This window comes from Procambarus clarkii, chromosome 26 (assembly GCF_040958095.1).
Source record: "Procambarus clarkii isolate CNS0578487 chromosome 26, FALCON_Pclarkii_2.0, whole genome shotgun sequence".
Taxonomy (NCBI): Eukaryota; Metazoa; Arthropoda; class Malacostraca; order Decapoda; family Cambaridae; genus Procambarus; species Procambarus clarkii.
This window is the reverse complement of record NC_091175.1, coordinates 23,829,121-23,844,956: the sequence shown is the minus strand read 5'-3', so window position 1 is coordinate 23,844,956 and position 15,836 is coordinate 23,829,121. Positions and strand designations below refer to the sequence as shown.

The 15,836-nt window shown below is 46.2% G+C and overlaps 1 protein-coding gene across 1 annotated transcript in view; it reads left to right on the top strand.

The window, feature by feature from the left end:
- The first annotated feature begins 3,074 nt into the window (after window positions 1-3,074).
- LOC123756947 (uncharacterized) overlaps window positions 3,075-15,836 on the top strand; it is a 13,660-nt gene continuing 898 nt past the window's right edge. The window contains exons 1-5 of the mRNA XM_069331552.1: window positions 3,075-3,106; window positions 3,556-6,063; window positions 6,372-6,937; window positions 12,644-12,855; window positions 14,369-14,716. Of these exons, the coding sequence (XP_069187653.1) occupies window positions 3,075-3,106; window positions 3,556-6,063; window positions 6,372-6,937; window positions 12,644-12,855; window positions 14,369-14,716 (3,666 nt within the window). The remainder of the gene's footprint in view (window positions 3,107-3,555; window positions 6,064-6,371; window positions 6,938-12,643; window positions 12,856-14,368; window positions 14,717-15,836) is intronic.

Sequence of the window (15,836 nt, the reverse complement as noted above, 5' to 3'; positions counted from 1 at the left end):
AGGGGAGTACCTAACAATAGGAAGCAGGGTGTTACTGTAACAGGGTGAGAACTCATAATGGCGTCATGCCATCAGTAGAGTCCCACTGGGGTTCCGTACTCAGAGCTATTCTATTTCTGATGTATGTAAATGATCTTAAAGCGGGTACAGATTTATTTCTCTCGATGTTTGCTGTTGGGGCTAAAATGATGAGGATTGACAGGGGAGGACAGCATGAGGTTAAGGGGCCATGGTACCAGGATTTAAAAAATTGTTGTAGGGTATTCATAATTTATTATCCTGATACATGTGAAAGGTGCTGCACCTAGGCCAAGTTTCAGCATCTCAGCCTAAATAGAGACGGAGAAAAAAAAAAAAAAAAAAAAAAAAATTTCAACCATGTTCAATTGATTTCACAGCCCACAATTGTGAACCAAAATCATTTATACGACACTCAGCTATGACCTTACTATATAATAAAGATTTGCATATCACATCATTATCCCAGATGTATTTAGTGCAATAATACAGATTTATAAAAGTTTCCCAAAAACGTATGCAACAAAATGAAGTGTATCATTATTTATAAAATCAATAAATCTACGTAGATAAGAATAATGACATGCGTTTATAGAGGCGTAAGCTCTACATATAATGTGCAAGTTTCATGTAAATTGAATAATAAATAAAGGCTGTGAAACGAGATCTAGTTGTAAAAGTTGGAGTTGCGTAGCGCGCTCGACAAGTTTACTCAACCTGCGGTCACTCGTGACTGGTGATTTACGCATTGCGGCCAGCTCGTATGGAGAGCTCGCATGCATCTAGCTGTCAATGCTTTTCTCTTGTTCGTTTGGTAAGTCATATTGCAGTACAAATAGCAAAAATAGCATGTTCTGGGAGATATTGTGTGAGCGCGTCAGCATACATCCTCTCTCCATGAGAGACACGCAGTCACTGACTGCACCACCCTCGTGTCAGACGATACTCTTGCCATATGTGTTAGTTTATATTCATTTTATGCATAACATGTTATTTTCAACGCTATTACGAAAAATAAGACATCTACAACGTAAGATGCAATACCCCGCGGCGCACTCACGGCGCGAGGACCAGATTCACGAAAGTTGCAGCAGGAAATTTGACTCTAATTACGTTATTTTTCAAGATATCATTAAACGGTTTGGACCACAGTGTTGCCAGAACGTTGTAGTATTTTTCGTAATTTTTCGTAAATATTCCATCTTTCATCGGATTTTCGGGTACCATAACCTGATCAAACTTAAGGAATAGTCGAACAAACGGCTATTATAGTTGAACCCGAGCAAATGTAAAGTAAGGAAGATAGGTGTAGAGAGTAGGAGGCAGATACAAGGATCCATTTGGGTGCCGAAATCCTTCAAGTTTCACACCATCAGCAGTATATATTTTAGCATGGTTAACATAGGAACTGTCATTAGAAACTTGTGCAAGGAATTATTCAGAATATTGTATACCACATATTCCAGACCAATCCTGGAGTAAACAGCTCCGGTGTGGCGTCCCTAACTAGTCAAGCATAAGACCTGACATGAGAGAGAGAGAGAGAGAGAGAGAGAGAGAGAGAGAGAGAGAGAGAGAGAGAGAGAGAGAGAGAGAGAGAGAGAGAGAGAGAGAGAGAGAGAGAGAGAGAGGGAGAGAGGGAGGGAGAGAGAGAGAGAGAGGAGAGAGAGAGAGAGAGAGAGAGAGAGAGAGAGAGAGAGAGAGAGAGAGAGAGAGAGAGAGAGAGAGAGAGAGAGAGAGAGAGAGAGAGAGAGAGAGAGAGAGGAGAGAGAGAGAGAGAGAGAGAGAGAGAGAGAGAGAGAGAGAGAGAGAGAGAGAGAGAGAGAGAGAGAGAGAGAGAGAGAGAGAGAGAGAGAGAGAGAGAGAGAGAGAGAGAGAGAGAGAGAGAGAGAGAGAGAGAGAGAGAGAGAGAGAGAGAGAGAGAGAGAGAGAGAGAGAGAGAGAGAGAGAGAGAGAGAGAGAGAGAGAGAGAGAGAGAGAGAGAGAGAGAGAGAGAGAGAGGGAGAGAGAGTGAGAGAGAGAGAGAGAGAGAGAGAGAGAGAGAGAGAGAGAGAGAGAGAGAGAGAGAGAGAGAGAGAGAGAGAGAGAGAGAGAGAGTGAGAGAGAGAGAGAGAGAGAGAGAGAGAGAGAGAGAGAGAGAGAGAGAGAGAGAGGAGAGAGAGAGAGAGAGAGAGAGAGAGAGAGAGAGAGAGAGAGAGAGAGAGAGAGAGAGAGGGGGGGGGGGGGGGAAGAGGGAGAGAGAGAATGAGAATCAGAATCAGAATGTAGTCGCTATCAAACATATCACATGAGAAAATCAGTAGAAGAAGCCGTGGGGAGAATTCAAAACTATGCCCAGGGTACTCTCAACCAAACGCCTTAGAACACGACATGGTCAAACGCAATGCAACCTGGAATTCATCTGAATCCACTAGGAGTCCTAAGGCTTCCAACTAAAGTCTAATCAAGGTTTCACTCATTGCGCCATACTCTCTGATCACAGTCTAGGAATTCTACCTCCAAAGTTTTTCAAATGAGCAATGAAATCACATTAACGTGATCTTAATGATAAAATCAATATGAACCCAACCCGTCCTGAAACCAAGTCCATTCCATCCAGCGGTCGACCCCCAAAAACGCACTCTTAAATTTTAACATTCAAAATAGGAATTTTCTCAACTATAAATGAATATTGTTATATTTTAGCATACTTTCCATTTGTGGGCCTTTATTAGGTTAGGTTAGGTGTTTAGGTACTGCTGGCGATTATTTGTATTTTTTGTGCGTGGGTGAAGCAGTTACAAAGAGGGTTCAAATAAAATTCGTCAGTGAAGCTTTTGTTCGGGAGGTGTTCGGACGTCATCAGTTGTGATTCGTGTGTAAAGCGTTTTTCATTCAAAACATAGGGTTTGGCAGGTGCATGGAATGGACACTAGTTTTTGTTTATGAGGACAGGCTGAGGAGCCATGAGGAGGATTCGAACCTATGCTCTGAGTACTCCGAAGCAAACGCATAAGACAATTACACCACGAAATGGTGCTAACATTAACTTTCTCCGAGAGGAACACCTGACGATGATGGGCACTAAGGCAAGAGGTCAGACAAAACGGTAGGCCGGACAACCCATCATCTAGGCCCGTCAACCCATGAACTAGGCCCGTCAACCTATCCTCTGGCCCGTGAACCCATCATCTATGCCCGTCAATCCATCATCTAGGCCCGTCAACCTATCATCTAGGCCCGTCAACCCATCATCTAGACCCATCAACTCATCATCTACCCCCGCCAAACCATCATCTAAGCTGACAACCCATCAAATAGGCCCATCAACCCCATCATCATCTAGGCCCATCAACCCATCATCTAGGCCCATCAATCCATCATCTAGGCCCGTCAACCCATCATCTTGACCCATCAACCCATCACCTAGGCCCATCAACACATCATCTAGGCCCGGCAACCTATTATCTAGGACCATCAACCCACATGATCTAGGCCAATCAACCCATGATCTAGGCCCATCAACCCATCATCTAGGCCCATTAACCCCTCATCTAGGCCCATCAACCCATCATCTAGGACCGTACACCCATCATCTAGGCCCGTCAACCAATCATCTAGGACCGTACACCCATCATCTAGGCCCATCAACCCATCATCTAGGACCGTACACCCATCATGTAGGCTCGTCAACCAATCATCTAGGACCGTACACCCATCATCTAGGCCCCTCGACCCATCATCTAGGCCCGTCATCCCATCATCTAGGCCCGTCAACCCATCATCTAGGACCGGACACCCATCATCTAGGCCCATCAACCCATCATCTAGGACCGTACACCCATCATCTAGGCCCATAAACCCATCATCTAGGCCCGTCATCCCATCATCTAGGCCCATAAACCCATCATCTAGGACCGTCAACCCATCATATAGGCCCGTACACCCATCATCTAAACCCGTCAACCCATCATCTAGGACCGTACACCCATCATCTAGGCCCGTCAACCCATCATCTAGGCCCGTCAACCCATCATCTAGGACCGTACACCCATCATCTAGGCCCATCAACCCATCATCTAGGCCCATCAACCCATCATCTAGGACCGTACACCCATCATCTAGGCCCGTCAACCCATCATCCAGGACCGTACACCAATCATCTAGGCCCGTCAACCAATCATCTAGGACCGTACACCCATCATCTATGCCCATCAACCCATCATCTAGGACCATACACCCATCATCTAGGCTCGTCAACCCATCCTCTAGGACCGTACACCCATCATCTAGGCCCATCAACCCATCATCTAGGCCCGTCATCCCATCATCTAGGCCCGTCAACCCATCATCTAGGACCGTACACCCATCATCTAGGCCCATCAACCCATCATCTAGGACCGTCATCCCATCATCTAGGCCCATCAACCCATCATCTAGGACCGTACGCCCATCATCTAGGCCCGTCAACCCATCATCTAGGCCCGTCAACCCATCATCTAGGACCGTACACCCATCATCTTTGCCCATCAACCCATCATCTAGGACCATACACCCATCATCTAGGCTCGTCAACCCATCATCTAGGCCCATCAACCCATCATCTAGGCCCATCAACCCATCATCTAGGCCCATCAACCCATCATCTAGGACCGTACGCCCATCATCTAGGCCCGTCAACCCATCATCTAGGCCCGTCAACCCATCATCTAGGACCGTACACCCATCATCTAGGCCCATCAACCCATCATCTAGGACCGTACACCCATCATCTAGGCCCGTCAACCAATCATCTAGGACCGTACACCCATCATCTAGGCCCATCAACCCATCATCTAGGACCATACACCCATCATCTAGGCTCGTCAACCCACCATCTAGGACCGTACACCTATCATCTAGGCCCATCAACCCATCATCTAGGCCCGTCAACCCATCATCTAGGACCGTACACCCATCATCTAGGCCCATCAACCCATCATCTAGGATCGTACACCCATCATCTAGACCCGTCAACACATCATCTAGGCCCGTACACCCATCATCTAGGACCGTCATTCCATCATCTAGGCCCATCAACCCGTCATCTAGGACCGTACGCCCATCATCTAGGCCCGTCAACCCATCATCTAGGCCCGTCAACCCATCATCTAGGACCGTACACCCATCATCTAGGCCCATCAACCCATCATCTAGGACCATACACCCATCATCTAGGATCGTCAACCCATCATCTAGGACCGTACACCCATCATCTATTCCCGTCATCCCATCATCTAGGCCCGTCAACCCATCATCTAGGACCGTACACGTATCATCTAGGATCGTCAACCAATCATCTAGGACCGTACACCAATCATCTATTCCCGTCATCCCATCATCTAGGCCCGTCAACCCATCATCTAGGACCGTCAACCCATCATCTAGGCCCGTCAACCCATCATCTAGGCCCGTCAACCCATCATCTAGGCCCGTCAACCCATCATCTAGGCCCGTCAACCCATCATCTAGGACCGTACACCCATCATCTAGGTCCGTCATCCCATCATCTAGGCCCGTCAACCCATCATCTAGGCCAATAAACCCATCATCTAGGACCATCAACCCATCATATAGGCCCGTATACCCATCATCTAGACCCGTCAACCCATCATCTAGGCCCGTACACCAATCATCTAGGCCCATCAACCCATCATCTAGGACCGTACGCCCATCATCTAGACCCGTCAACCCATCATCTAGGCCCGTACACCAATCATCTAGGCCCGTCAACCCATCATCTAGGACCGTACGCCCATCATCTAGACCCGTCAACCCATCATCTAGGCCCGTACACCAATCATCTAGGCCCGTCAACCCATCATCTAGGACCGTACACCAATCATCTATTCCCGTCATCCCATCATCTAGGCCCGTCAACCCATCATCTTGGCCCGTCAACCCATCATCTAGGCCCGTCAACCCATCATCTAGGCCCGTCAACCCATCATCTAGGCCCGTCAACCCATCATCTAGGCCCGTCAACCCATCATCTTGGACCGTACACCCATCATCTAGGCCAATTGCGTATATAGTCTCTTGAGGTTATCTTGAGGTAATTTCGGGGCTTTTTTTTTAGTGTCCCCGCGGCCCGGTCCTCGATCAGGCCTCCACCCCCCAGGAAGCAGCCCGTGACAGCTGACTAACACCCAGGTACCTATTTTACTACTAGGTAACAGGGGCATATTGTGAAAGAAACTCTGCCCATTGTTTCTCGCCGGCGCCTGGGATCGAACCCAGGACCACAGGATTACAAGTCCAGCGTGCTGCCCGCTCGGCCGACCGGCTCCCAGGCCCGTCAATCCATCATTTACGACCGTACACCCATCATCTAGGACCGTCATCCCATCATTTAGGCCCATCAACCCATCATCTAGGACCGTACACCCATCATCTAGGCCCGTCAACACATCATCTAGGACCGTACGCCCATCATCTAGGACCGTACACCCATCATCTACGCCCGTCAACCCATCATCTAGGCCCATCAACCCATCATCTAGGACCGTACACCCATCATCTAGGACGGTACACCCATCATCTAGGACCGTACACCCATCATCTAGACCCGTCAACCCATCATCTAGGCCCGTCAACCCATCATCTAGGACCGTGCACCCATCATCTAGGCCCGTCATCCCATCATCTAGGCCTAGCAACCCATCATCTAGGCCCGTACACCTATCATCTAGGCCCGTACACCTATCATCTAGGCCCATCAACCCATTATCTAGGACCGTCAACCCATCATCTAGGACTGTCAACCTTTCATCTAGGCCCGTCAACCCATCATCTAGGACCGTCAATCCATCATCAAGGGCCGTCAACCCATCATCAAGGGCCGTCAACCCATCATCTAGGGCCGTCAACCCATCATCTAGAACCGTCAACCGAACATCAAGTACAGTTAACACACAAAGGATTGATAGTTTAAACATTAGTTTATTTAAATTCGGTAGAAGGTTCTTTCTATTTATGGTTCCCTAATAGAGGCAACCCATTAATGATATAATGTTACGAGGACAAGGAGAGGCGTACTTACTGGGCGCTTTTTTCTGATAGTTCCCTTCCCTTCCTCTGTGTACAGCTCTCTTGTTAACAATGGGGGTTACGATGGTGTTAGTGCTACTGATCAAGGTCTCTTGTTAACAATGCGGGGTTACGATGGTGTTAGTGCTACTGATCATGGTCTCTTGTTAACAATGAGGGTTACGATGGGGTTAGTGCTACTGATCAAGGTCTCTTGTTAACAATGGGGGTTACGATGGTGTTAGTGCTACTGATCAAGGTCTCTTGTTAACAATGCGGGGTTAGGATGGTGTTAGTGCTACTGATCAAGGTCTCTTGTTAACAATGCGGGGTTACGATGGTGTTAGTGCTACTGATCAAGGTCTCTTGTTAACAATGGGGGTTACGATGGTGTTAGTGCTACTGATCAAGGTCTCTTGTTAACAATGAGGGTTACGATGGAGTTAGTGCTACTGATCAGGAGGTCTCTTGTTAACAATCGGGGTTACGATGGGGTTAGTGCTACTGATCAGGGGGTCTCTTGTTAACAATGGGGGTTACGATGGGGTTAGTGCTACTGATCAGGGGTCTCTTGTTAACAATGGGGGTTACGATGGTGTTAGTGCTACTGATCAGGGGGTCTCTTGTTAACAATGAGGGTTACGATGGGGTTAGTGCTACTGATCAGGAGGTCTCTTGTTAACAATGGGGATTACGATGGGGTTAGTGCTACTGATCAGGGGGTCTCTTGTTAACAATCCGGGTTACGATGGGGTTAGTGCTACTGATCAGGGGGTCTCTTGTTAACAATAGGGGTTACGATGGGGTTAGTGCTACTGATCAGGGGGTCTCTTGTTAACAATGGGGGTTACGATGGGGTTAGTGCTACTGATCAGGGGGTCTCTTGTTAACAATGGGGGTTACGATGGGGTTAATGCTACTGATCAGGGGGTCTCTTGTTAACAATGGGGGTTACGATGGGGTTAATGCTACTGATCAGGGGGTCTCTTGTTAACAATGGGGGTTACGATGGGGTTAGTGCTACTGATCAGAGGGTCTCTTGTTAACAATGAGGGTTACGATGGGGTTAGTGCTATTGATCAGGAGGTCTCTTGTTAACAATGGGGGTTACGATGGGGTTAGTGCTACTGATCAGAGGGTCTCTTGTTAACAATGAGGGTTACGATGGGGTTAGTGCTATTGATCAGGAGGTCTCTTGTTAACAATGGGGATTACGGTGGGGTTAGTGCTACTGATCAGGGGGTCTCTTGTTAACAATCGGGGTTACGATGGGGTTAGTGCTACTGATCAGGGTCTTTTGTTAACAATGGGGGTTACGATGGGGTTAGTGCTACTGATCAGGGTCTCTTGTTAACAATGGGGGTTACGATGGTGTTAGTGCTACTGATCAGGGTCTCTTGTTAACAATGTGGGTTACGATGGGGTTAGTGCTACTGATCAGGGGGTCTCTTGTTAACAATGGGGGTTACGATGGGGTTAGTGCTACTGATCAGGGTCTCTTGTTAACAATGGGGGTTACGATGGGGTTAGTGCTACTGATCAGGGGGTCTCTTGTTAACAATGGGGGTTACGATGGGGTTAGTGCTACTGATCAGGGGGTCTCTTGTTAACAATGGGGGTTACGATGGTGTTAATGCTACTGATCAGGGGGTCTCTTGTTAACAATCGGGGTTACGATGGGGTTAGTGCTACTGATCAGGGGGTCTCTTGTTAACAATAGGGGTTACGATGGGGTTAGTGCTACTGATCAGGGGGTCTCTTGTTAACAATAGGGGTTACGATGGGGTTAGTGCTACTGATCAGGGGGTCTCTTGTTAACAATTGGGGTTACGATGGGGTTAATGCTACTGATCGGAGGGTCTCTTGTTAACAATGAGGGTTACGATGGGGTTAGTGCTATTGATCAGGAGGTCTCTTGTTAACAATGGGGATTATGATGGGGTTAGTGCTACTGATCAGGGGGTCTCTTGTTAACAATCGGGGTTACGATGGGGTTAGTGCTACTGATCAGGGTCTCTTGTTAACAATGGGGGTTACGATGGGGTTAGTGCTACTGATCAGGGTCTCTTGTTAACAATGGGGAATACGATGGTGTTAGTGCTACTGATCAGGGTCTCTTGTTAACAATGGGGGTTACGATGGGGTTAGTGCTACTGATCAGGGGGGTCTCTTGTTAACAATGGGGGTTACGATGGGGTTAGTGCTACTGATCAGGGTCTCTTGTTAACAATGGGGGTTACGATGGGGTTAGTGCTACTGATCAGGGGGTCTCTTGTTAACAATGGGGGTTACGATGGGGTTAGTGCTACTGATCAGGGGGTCTCTTGTTAACAATGGGGGTTACGATGGTGTTAGTGCTACTGATCAGGGGGTCTCTTGTTAACAATGGGGGTTACGATGGGGTTAGTGCTACTGATCAGGGGGTCTCTTGTTAACAATGGGGGTTACGATGGGGTTAGTGCTACTGATCAGGGGGTCTCTTGTTAACAATGGGGGTTACGATGGGGTTAGTGCTACTGATCAGGGTCTCTTGTTAACAATGGGGGTTACGATGGGGTTAGTGCTACTGATCAGGATTTGATAGATATGTGATGAGCTTTGTGACAGTCTTGCGCTGGGTCACTGAGAAAGTAATGAGAGCGGAAATAGCTGTAAGAAAATATAAGGAGATAGTGATGAGTTTGGAGTTAATATGGTGATTGAGAGATGATACGGTGATAGATTTACAGTGAGAGAGCAGGTCATCAGATTGGTGATATTTAAAGAATTTGGTGACATTTGTGAAGGTTGACAAACTTGTTCCTGCAGTGAGGCGAGGATATAGGTCACTCACTGCTTGACAGTCACCAAAACATTCAATAAGTCTCTAAGACTCACCAGACCACCAGGCCAACACACGCCGCCGACATACCTCAAGTCTCTTGGCCTCACCTCACCCGAATTGAAGGTCATCCAATAATCTACACCGTCATGATAAGCTAATTATGGTTAATTATTAGTTTTAGGGCTCCTATAACGCGCGCGCGTGTGTGTGTGTGCTCTTAATATTTACACAATAAATGAGAAGCATAGAGGTATGGTGACAGATATATAACACATAATTATATATATATTGCTTTAAGTGATATATTGTAGTGATAAAGACGAGCCGAATGTTTTGCAAGTGTTTTCAGTTTGTTCGTCTGTGAGGCAGACATCGTCCAGCCTCGTGTAGAAATTGACCGGTTTTAGATGCAAAGCAAACTATTGTTGTTCACAATGTTATGTCAATGTGGTGCAGTAATGTCAGTGTCTTGTAGTGAAGACAGTGTGTTGTAGTGATGTAAGTGTCTTGTAGTGATGTCAGTGTGGTGTATAGTAATGTCAGTGTCTTGTAGTGACGTCAGTGAAGTGTAGTGATGTTAGTGTCTTGTAGTGATGTCAGTGTGGTGTAGTGATGTCAGTATGGTGTATTGATGTCAGTGTGGTGTAATGATATCAGTGTGGTGTAGTGATGTCAGTGTCTTGTAGTGATGTCAGTGTGGTGTAGTGAGGTCGGGAGGGGGAAAGAGATGTTGGTGTAGTGAAGTGATGTCAGTGTACAACCCGTTCTCGCACTTTCGTATAGTCAATATTGACTTACTAAATACGTGCATATGTGACATACTTAACATACTAGTTTACCTTGAAAAGCTTCATAGAAAACACCGACCTTACCTAACCTTCTTAGTATGTTAAGATAAGCATCTTATTGCTTCGTAATTACAATTATTACTTAACCTATTATAGGTATAGGTTAAGTAATAATTGTAATTACGAAGCAATAAGATGCTTATCTTAACATACTTATCTTAATATACTTAACCTATACCTATTACAGGTATAGGTTAAGTAATAATTGTAATTACGAAGCAGTAAGATGCTTATCTTAACAAACTAAGAAGGTTACGTAAGGTCGGTGTTTTCTATGAAGCTTTTCAAGGTAAACTAGTATGTTTAGTATGTCACATATGCACGTATTTAATAAGTCAATATTGACTGTAAGAAAGTGCGAGAACGGGTTGCAGTGTAATGTAGTGATTTCGGGGAGGTGTAGTGATGGCGATTTGGTGTAGTGATGTCGGTGTAGCGTAGTGATGTCGGGGATGTGTAGTGAATTCGCGATGGTGTGGTGATGTAAGTCTGGCGGAGTCAGGGTTGCCGGACACACATCAGGATGTTGACTTTTTCTCCTGTAGCACAGAGCATCACCTTCACTAGACAGACATCACTCCACAGTGAGCATTTGACTAAGAGAATGGAATACGAAATGAATGGTGATAGAACCAGCGTTGCTGCTCAGAGTCGTAAAAAAAATCTCTATTCAGTACAATTGCCGAAAGTGATGGCGATTGGCATCCTGCGACTAAAGCAAACAGGAAAAACCACTCCATGACGATCCATCTACCGACAAGCTCTCCAGCTTCTCCAGCTCTACCGACAAGCACTCCAGCTCCTCAGACTAATTCTACCCTGCCAGTCTTCAAGGTCCAGCATACTGAAGGTAAGTCTTCCTACTTCCTACTGTGGTGGACTTTGAAAAAGAGTACCCCCAGCTCCAGATCAGAGTAAAGCCAAACCTCAGAGGAGAATATATTCTGAGGGCCCAAAGACGAGTCAGCCGTAACAATTCTGAAAAATTACAAAAAATGTGAGGAACTCAAGCCAGAGGATAAAGTAAAAAAAAACCATTATCCTCCACTATCCCATACATATGGCCCTAGATCATCTCGAAAAGCTGAACTATGTGGTGTCAGCAGAGAGATGCCTGGTAAAAACCACGAAGCTAGAAACCCGACAAGTCCTTCTCACAGTAAGAGGATGGATCCCGGAGAAACTTGACCTTGTAATCTGGGGCGTGTTCCAACACAGGCCTTACACCCCAGAGCCCCTAAGATGCTTCAGATGTCAGAGATTTGGACATCACAAAGATGGCTGCCAACGCCCAGTGAGGTGTGAAGTCTGCAGCCAGCCCCACGACACAAAAATATGTCTTGATTAACACAAGGCAAACCACCCTGTCCAAGCAAAGTGCTCAAATTGCTCCAAGGCACATCACGCCTGGAACTTGATATGCCCTGAAAGGCTCAAAAGGCTTCAAACGAACCACACCACGCCTACACGCCTACAACGGAGCCAAAGCCCCCACCAAAACTTATACCAGCTCCCCTGCCTACTAAAGCTTCATGGAGTCTACCAAAACAAATTCAGGTAGAGGGGGGCACACGGCCCTTCACCATCGGTCATGGGGAAGGGTGTGAAGGCCTCCGTCCAGGACAAAGGGATAGCTGGAGGCCACAAGCAAATTTTTCATAGCAGTCGCCTGCCCATTGCATCCAGTAAGCACACTGGGGGCAATAAGGGTAAGAGTAACAATTCCAGTGTCAAAGTGTCTACTGAGAAGGGTCAAAAAGTAACCAGGTGCCCAAACCTGCACAGCATTAAATAGTGCTCCCACACAATTGGACGCTCTCCAATTTGCGTCCAGTTGTGCTCAAAATTTTGGTCATGGAATTGGTCGAAAGTCTGCTGTCGATACACGGTATTATGCAAACCACAGAGACTAGGAAGACAATTGAGCACAAGCTCAAGAAATTCGAAAAAACAATATCCTCACCTTCAAGAACACAGGAAAGGAAACACTCCCCTAAAAAACAGATAGAGTCCTGTTTGTCTGAAAGGAACCTTGATGAGTCAATTTCAGGTCCACCAATATCTTCAACATCAATTGCAACTTCCATGGCGTGTTCATCAGACTCCATGGATACCACGGTAATATCAGTAAATTCCAAAAACCTAGAGATCTAAAGATCCTACAATGGAATGTGCACAAAATTGTAACACTTGCAATGCATAGCAGCAACCAAAGGCATAGACATCCTGATACTGCAGGAGAGCTTGCTTCGAGCCGGATTAGAACCTAAAATCTCAGGCTATCGAGGCTTCTTCCTTCCATGGATCAATGGGCAATCCAGGGGATGTGCAATCTATGTAAAATGAGACCTGATCTCAAAATCCATAACCACCCCGCCCGATTGTGGAGCAGGGACAGAGGTAATGGGAGTATACAGTGAGCTAAGACACGACAAGCTTGAAGTGTTTAATGTGTACAGGTCCCCACATGCTGAAATGGATCTCTCAGTGTTATTTGAGTTTGTTTGTTTTGTTGTTCTCAGTTTGACTGCATCAAACACATCATTTGTGGTGATTTTAATGCCCATCATCGATTGACACTGGGCTCGAACACAACAAATGAGGCCGGCACTCACATTGTACATCAACTACACCAGCTTCCAGAAATCCGAATCCTAAACAAGAATGAACCCACCCACATCCAAGGTGGTAGCTTAGACCTTACCTTCGTTTCAGCCTCCCTAAGAGATGCAGCAACGTGGTCAGTTGAGTCCACACTCACAAGCGACCACTATGGGGTCCAAATTGATCTTAAGTTAGATCTACCCACCCCACCTCTGCCTCCATCTGAAGCCTGGAACTTTGCTCTAGCAAACTGGGACCAATTTCAAAACCTCATTTCAGAGTGGCAAAGAAACTATGTTGTTCCCGAAGACATTAATCAAGCCGAACAAGATTTTGTCAAAGAGATTCAAAGTGCAGCCAACCGCTCAATCCCACTGAAACCAGACACCACAAAGATCGTTGGTACTAGTTCGAACGTGTCAAAGAACTCAACCATAGACTTAACAGAACAAGAAAGCTATACAAAAAGCAGCCAAGTGACCGCAACAGAACCTTACTTTGTGAGATCAAGGAACATATGCATCAAGAGACCAGGCTAATAAAAGAACAAAAGTGGCTGAAATAGTGTTCACATCTGAATGAACACACCTCTCTTGGAGAGATGTGGGAGAAAATCCACCGTGCCAAAGGAAATAAAACACCTAAAGCTCCTCACCCCAAGGATCCTTAACAGGAAGTCGAAGCACTGGAAACCAGGTTTGCAGAAAGAGCAGCCAGCAATCAGCTTCCACCAGATGTATTAGCAGTGCAGACAGGATTAGAGGAAGAAAGGTGGCACATAATCCTTAAATCATGTGCAGAAGTCTCTGACACTAATGCCTCTTTCACACTGGACAAACTCAATCGGGCTAAGAAAAACTCCAAGGATACATCCCCGGAGACGACAAAATAAACTAGAAAATTATTAGAAATCTCGGCCCAGAGGGAGACGCTGCATACCTAAGGTTAATTAATTTAGCCTGGACTTTTCAAACTAGATCTACAGCTTGGTATAAAGTAGACATAGTGCTGATCCCAACACCCAAAGATCCAGCTAATCCCAACACCCAAAGATCCAGCTAATCCCAGGCCCATCTCTCTCCAAAGCTGTGCAGCCAAGATGGCTAACAGAATGGCACTCTACAGACTTGAGTGGAAAATGCCTAAACTGCACCATGATATGTATGCCTATAGAAGAGGGGTTGGCACAGTGGAATGTATTACAACTCTGTTAGCCCACTTGAATGACAGACCAGAAATGCTGATATTCCTGGACCTGGAGAAAGCTTTTGAACTGGCTAGCGCCCTAGGTATTCTTTGCTACCTCATCGATAAAGAGGTCAAAGGCAACCTGCTCTCCTGGACCAAAAACTGTCTCACAAGCAGAGAAGCAAGAGTAAAACTTCATGGCACAGTCTCTGAGTACAAAAGACATGAAAATGGTACACTACAAGGAGGCATTCTCAGCCCTCTTCTCTTGAACTGTTTAATGGAAAGAATAATGAGGTTGAAACTCCCACATCACTGCAGGCTGATAACTACGCGGACGACTTTGTCATCATCATAAAGGAAGGGATGCGGCGCGCCTTCCACCCAAATGCTTAGACTGCATCAGTAAAGAGGCAAAACAGATTGGTATCAAACTCAACCCCACAAAGACAAAAGCCATGCCCATAAAAATAGCGAAGCCCAACATCCAATTCACAGTACAGGGTCATCCAATTGAATGGGTGGACACTTATCAGTATCTTGGAATAATCCTGGACACACACATGAATTTTAATGCTGAGGTCACTTACTTATGAGAGCGTAATGCGGCCGGCAATCCTCAGGTCGCCAACCTCCCTCTCTGGAGGAGCCAATCTGCAAGTCCTTTATACATACTCTGTACAGGCAGTCAGATTAGTGATCGACTATGCCACACCTGCACTCACAAGTCTATCACACCAACAGTGGAAAAAGCTTGAAGTTGTCCAAAGTAATGCTATTAGAGCCGCACTGGAGCCCCAGTGTGGACCAGAATTGAAACTCTAAGCCTGGAAACGGGTTTGGCCTCTCTTCAAGAAAGAATATCACAAAGAACTGCTGTAATTATCAGTAAGATAATTATTTCTTCTGATCCAATCCCAGTACGGTTTGGACTTGGCCAAAACAATGGAACTCTTGGGCTGCCAGAGCAGGAAATGTGCTAAACAGATTACATTTAAAATGCATGATTCTTGATAGAGAGGGTGATCAACCACACCCAAAATACACTTCTTCTGTACCACGGGAAGAGCCTACCTTCAAAATAGTAATAGAAAGTCTCCCAATGAAAGAGGCTGCCTATGATCCAACAATCCTAAGGCGCATTATAGAAAATAAAATGTATAGCATTGCAGCAGAAGAAGCCACCCACATCTTCACAGACGGATTGGTTGGCTCAAGAATATGAGACTGCTGGCGCTGCTCTTTGCACAGCCAGCGTACAGGCATATTGGAGACTGGGAGGACTAGTATCATCAACCCAAACCGAG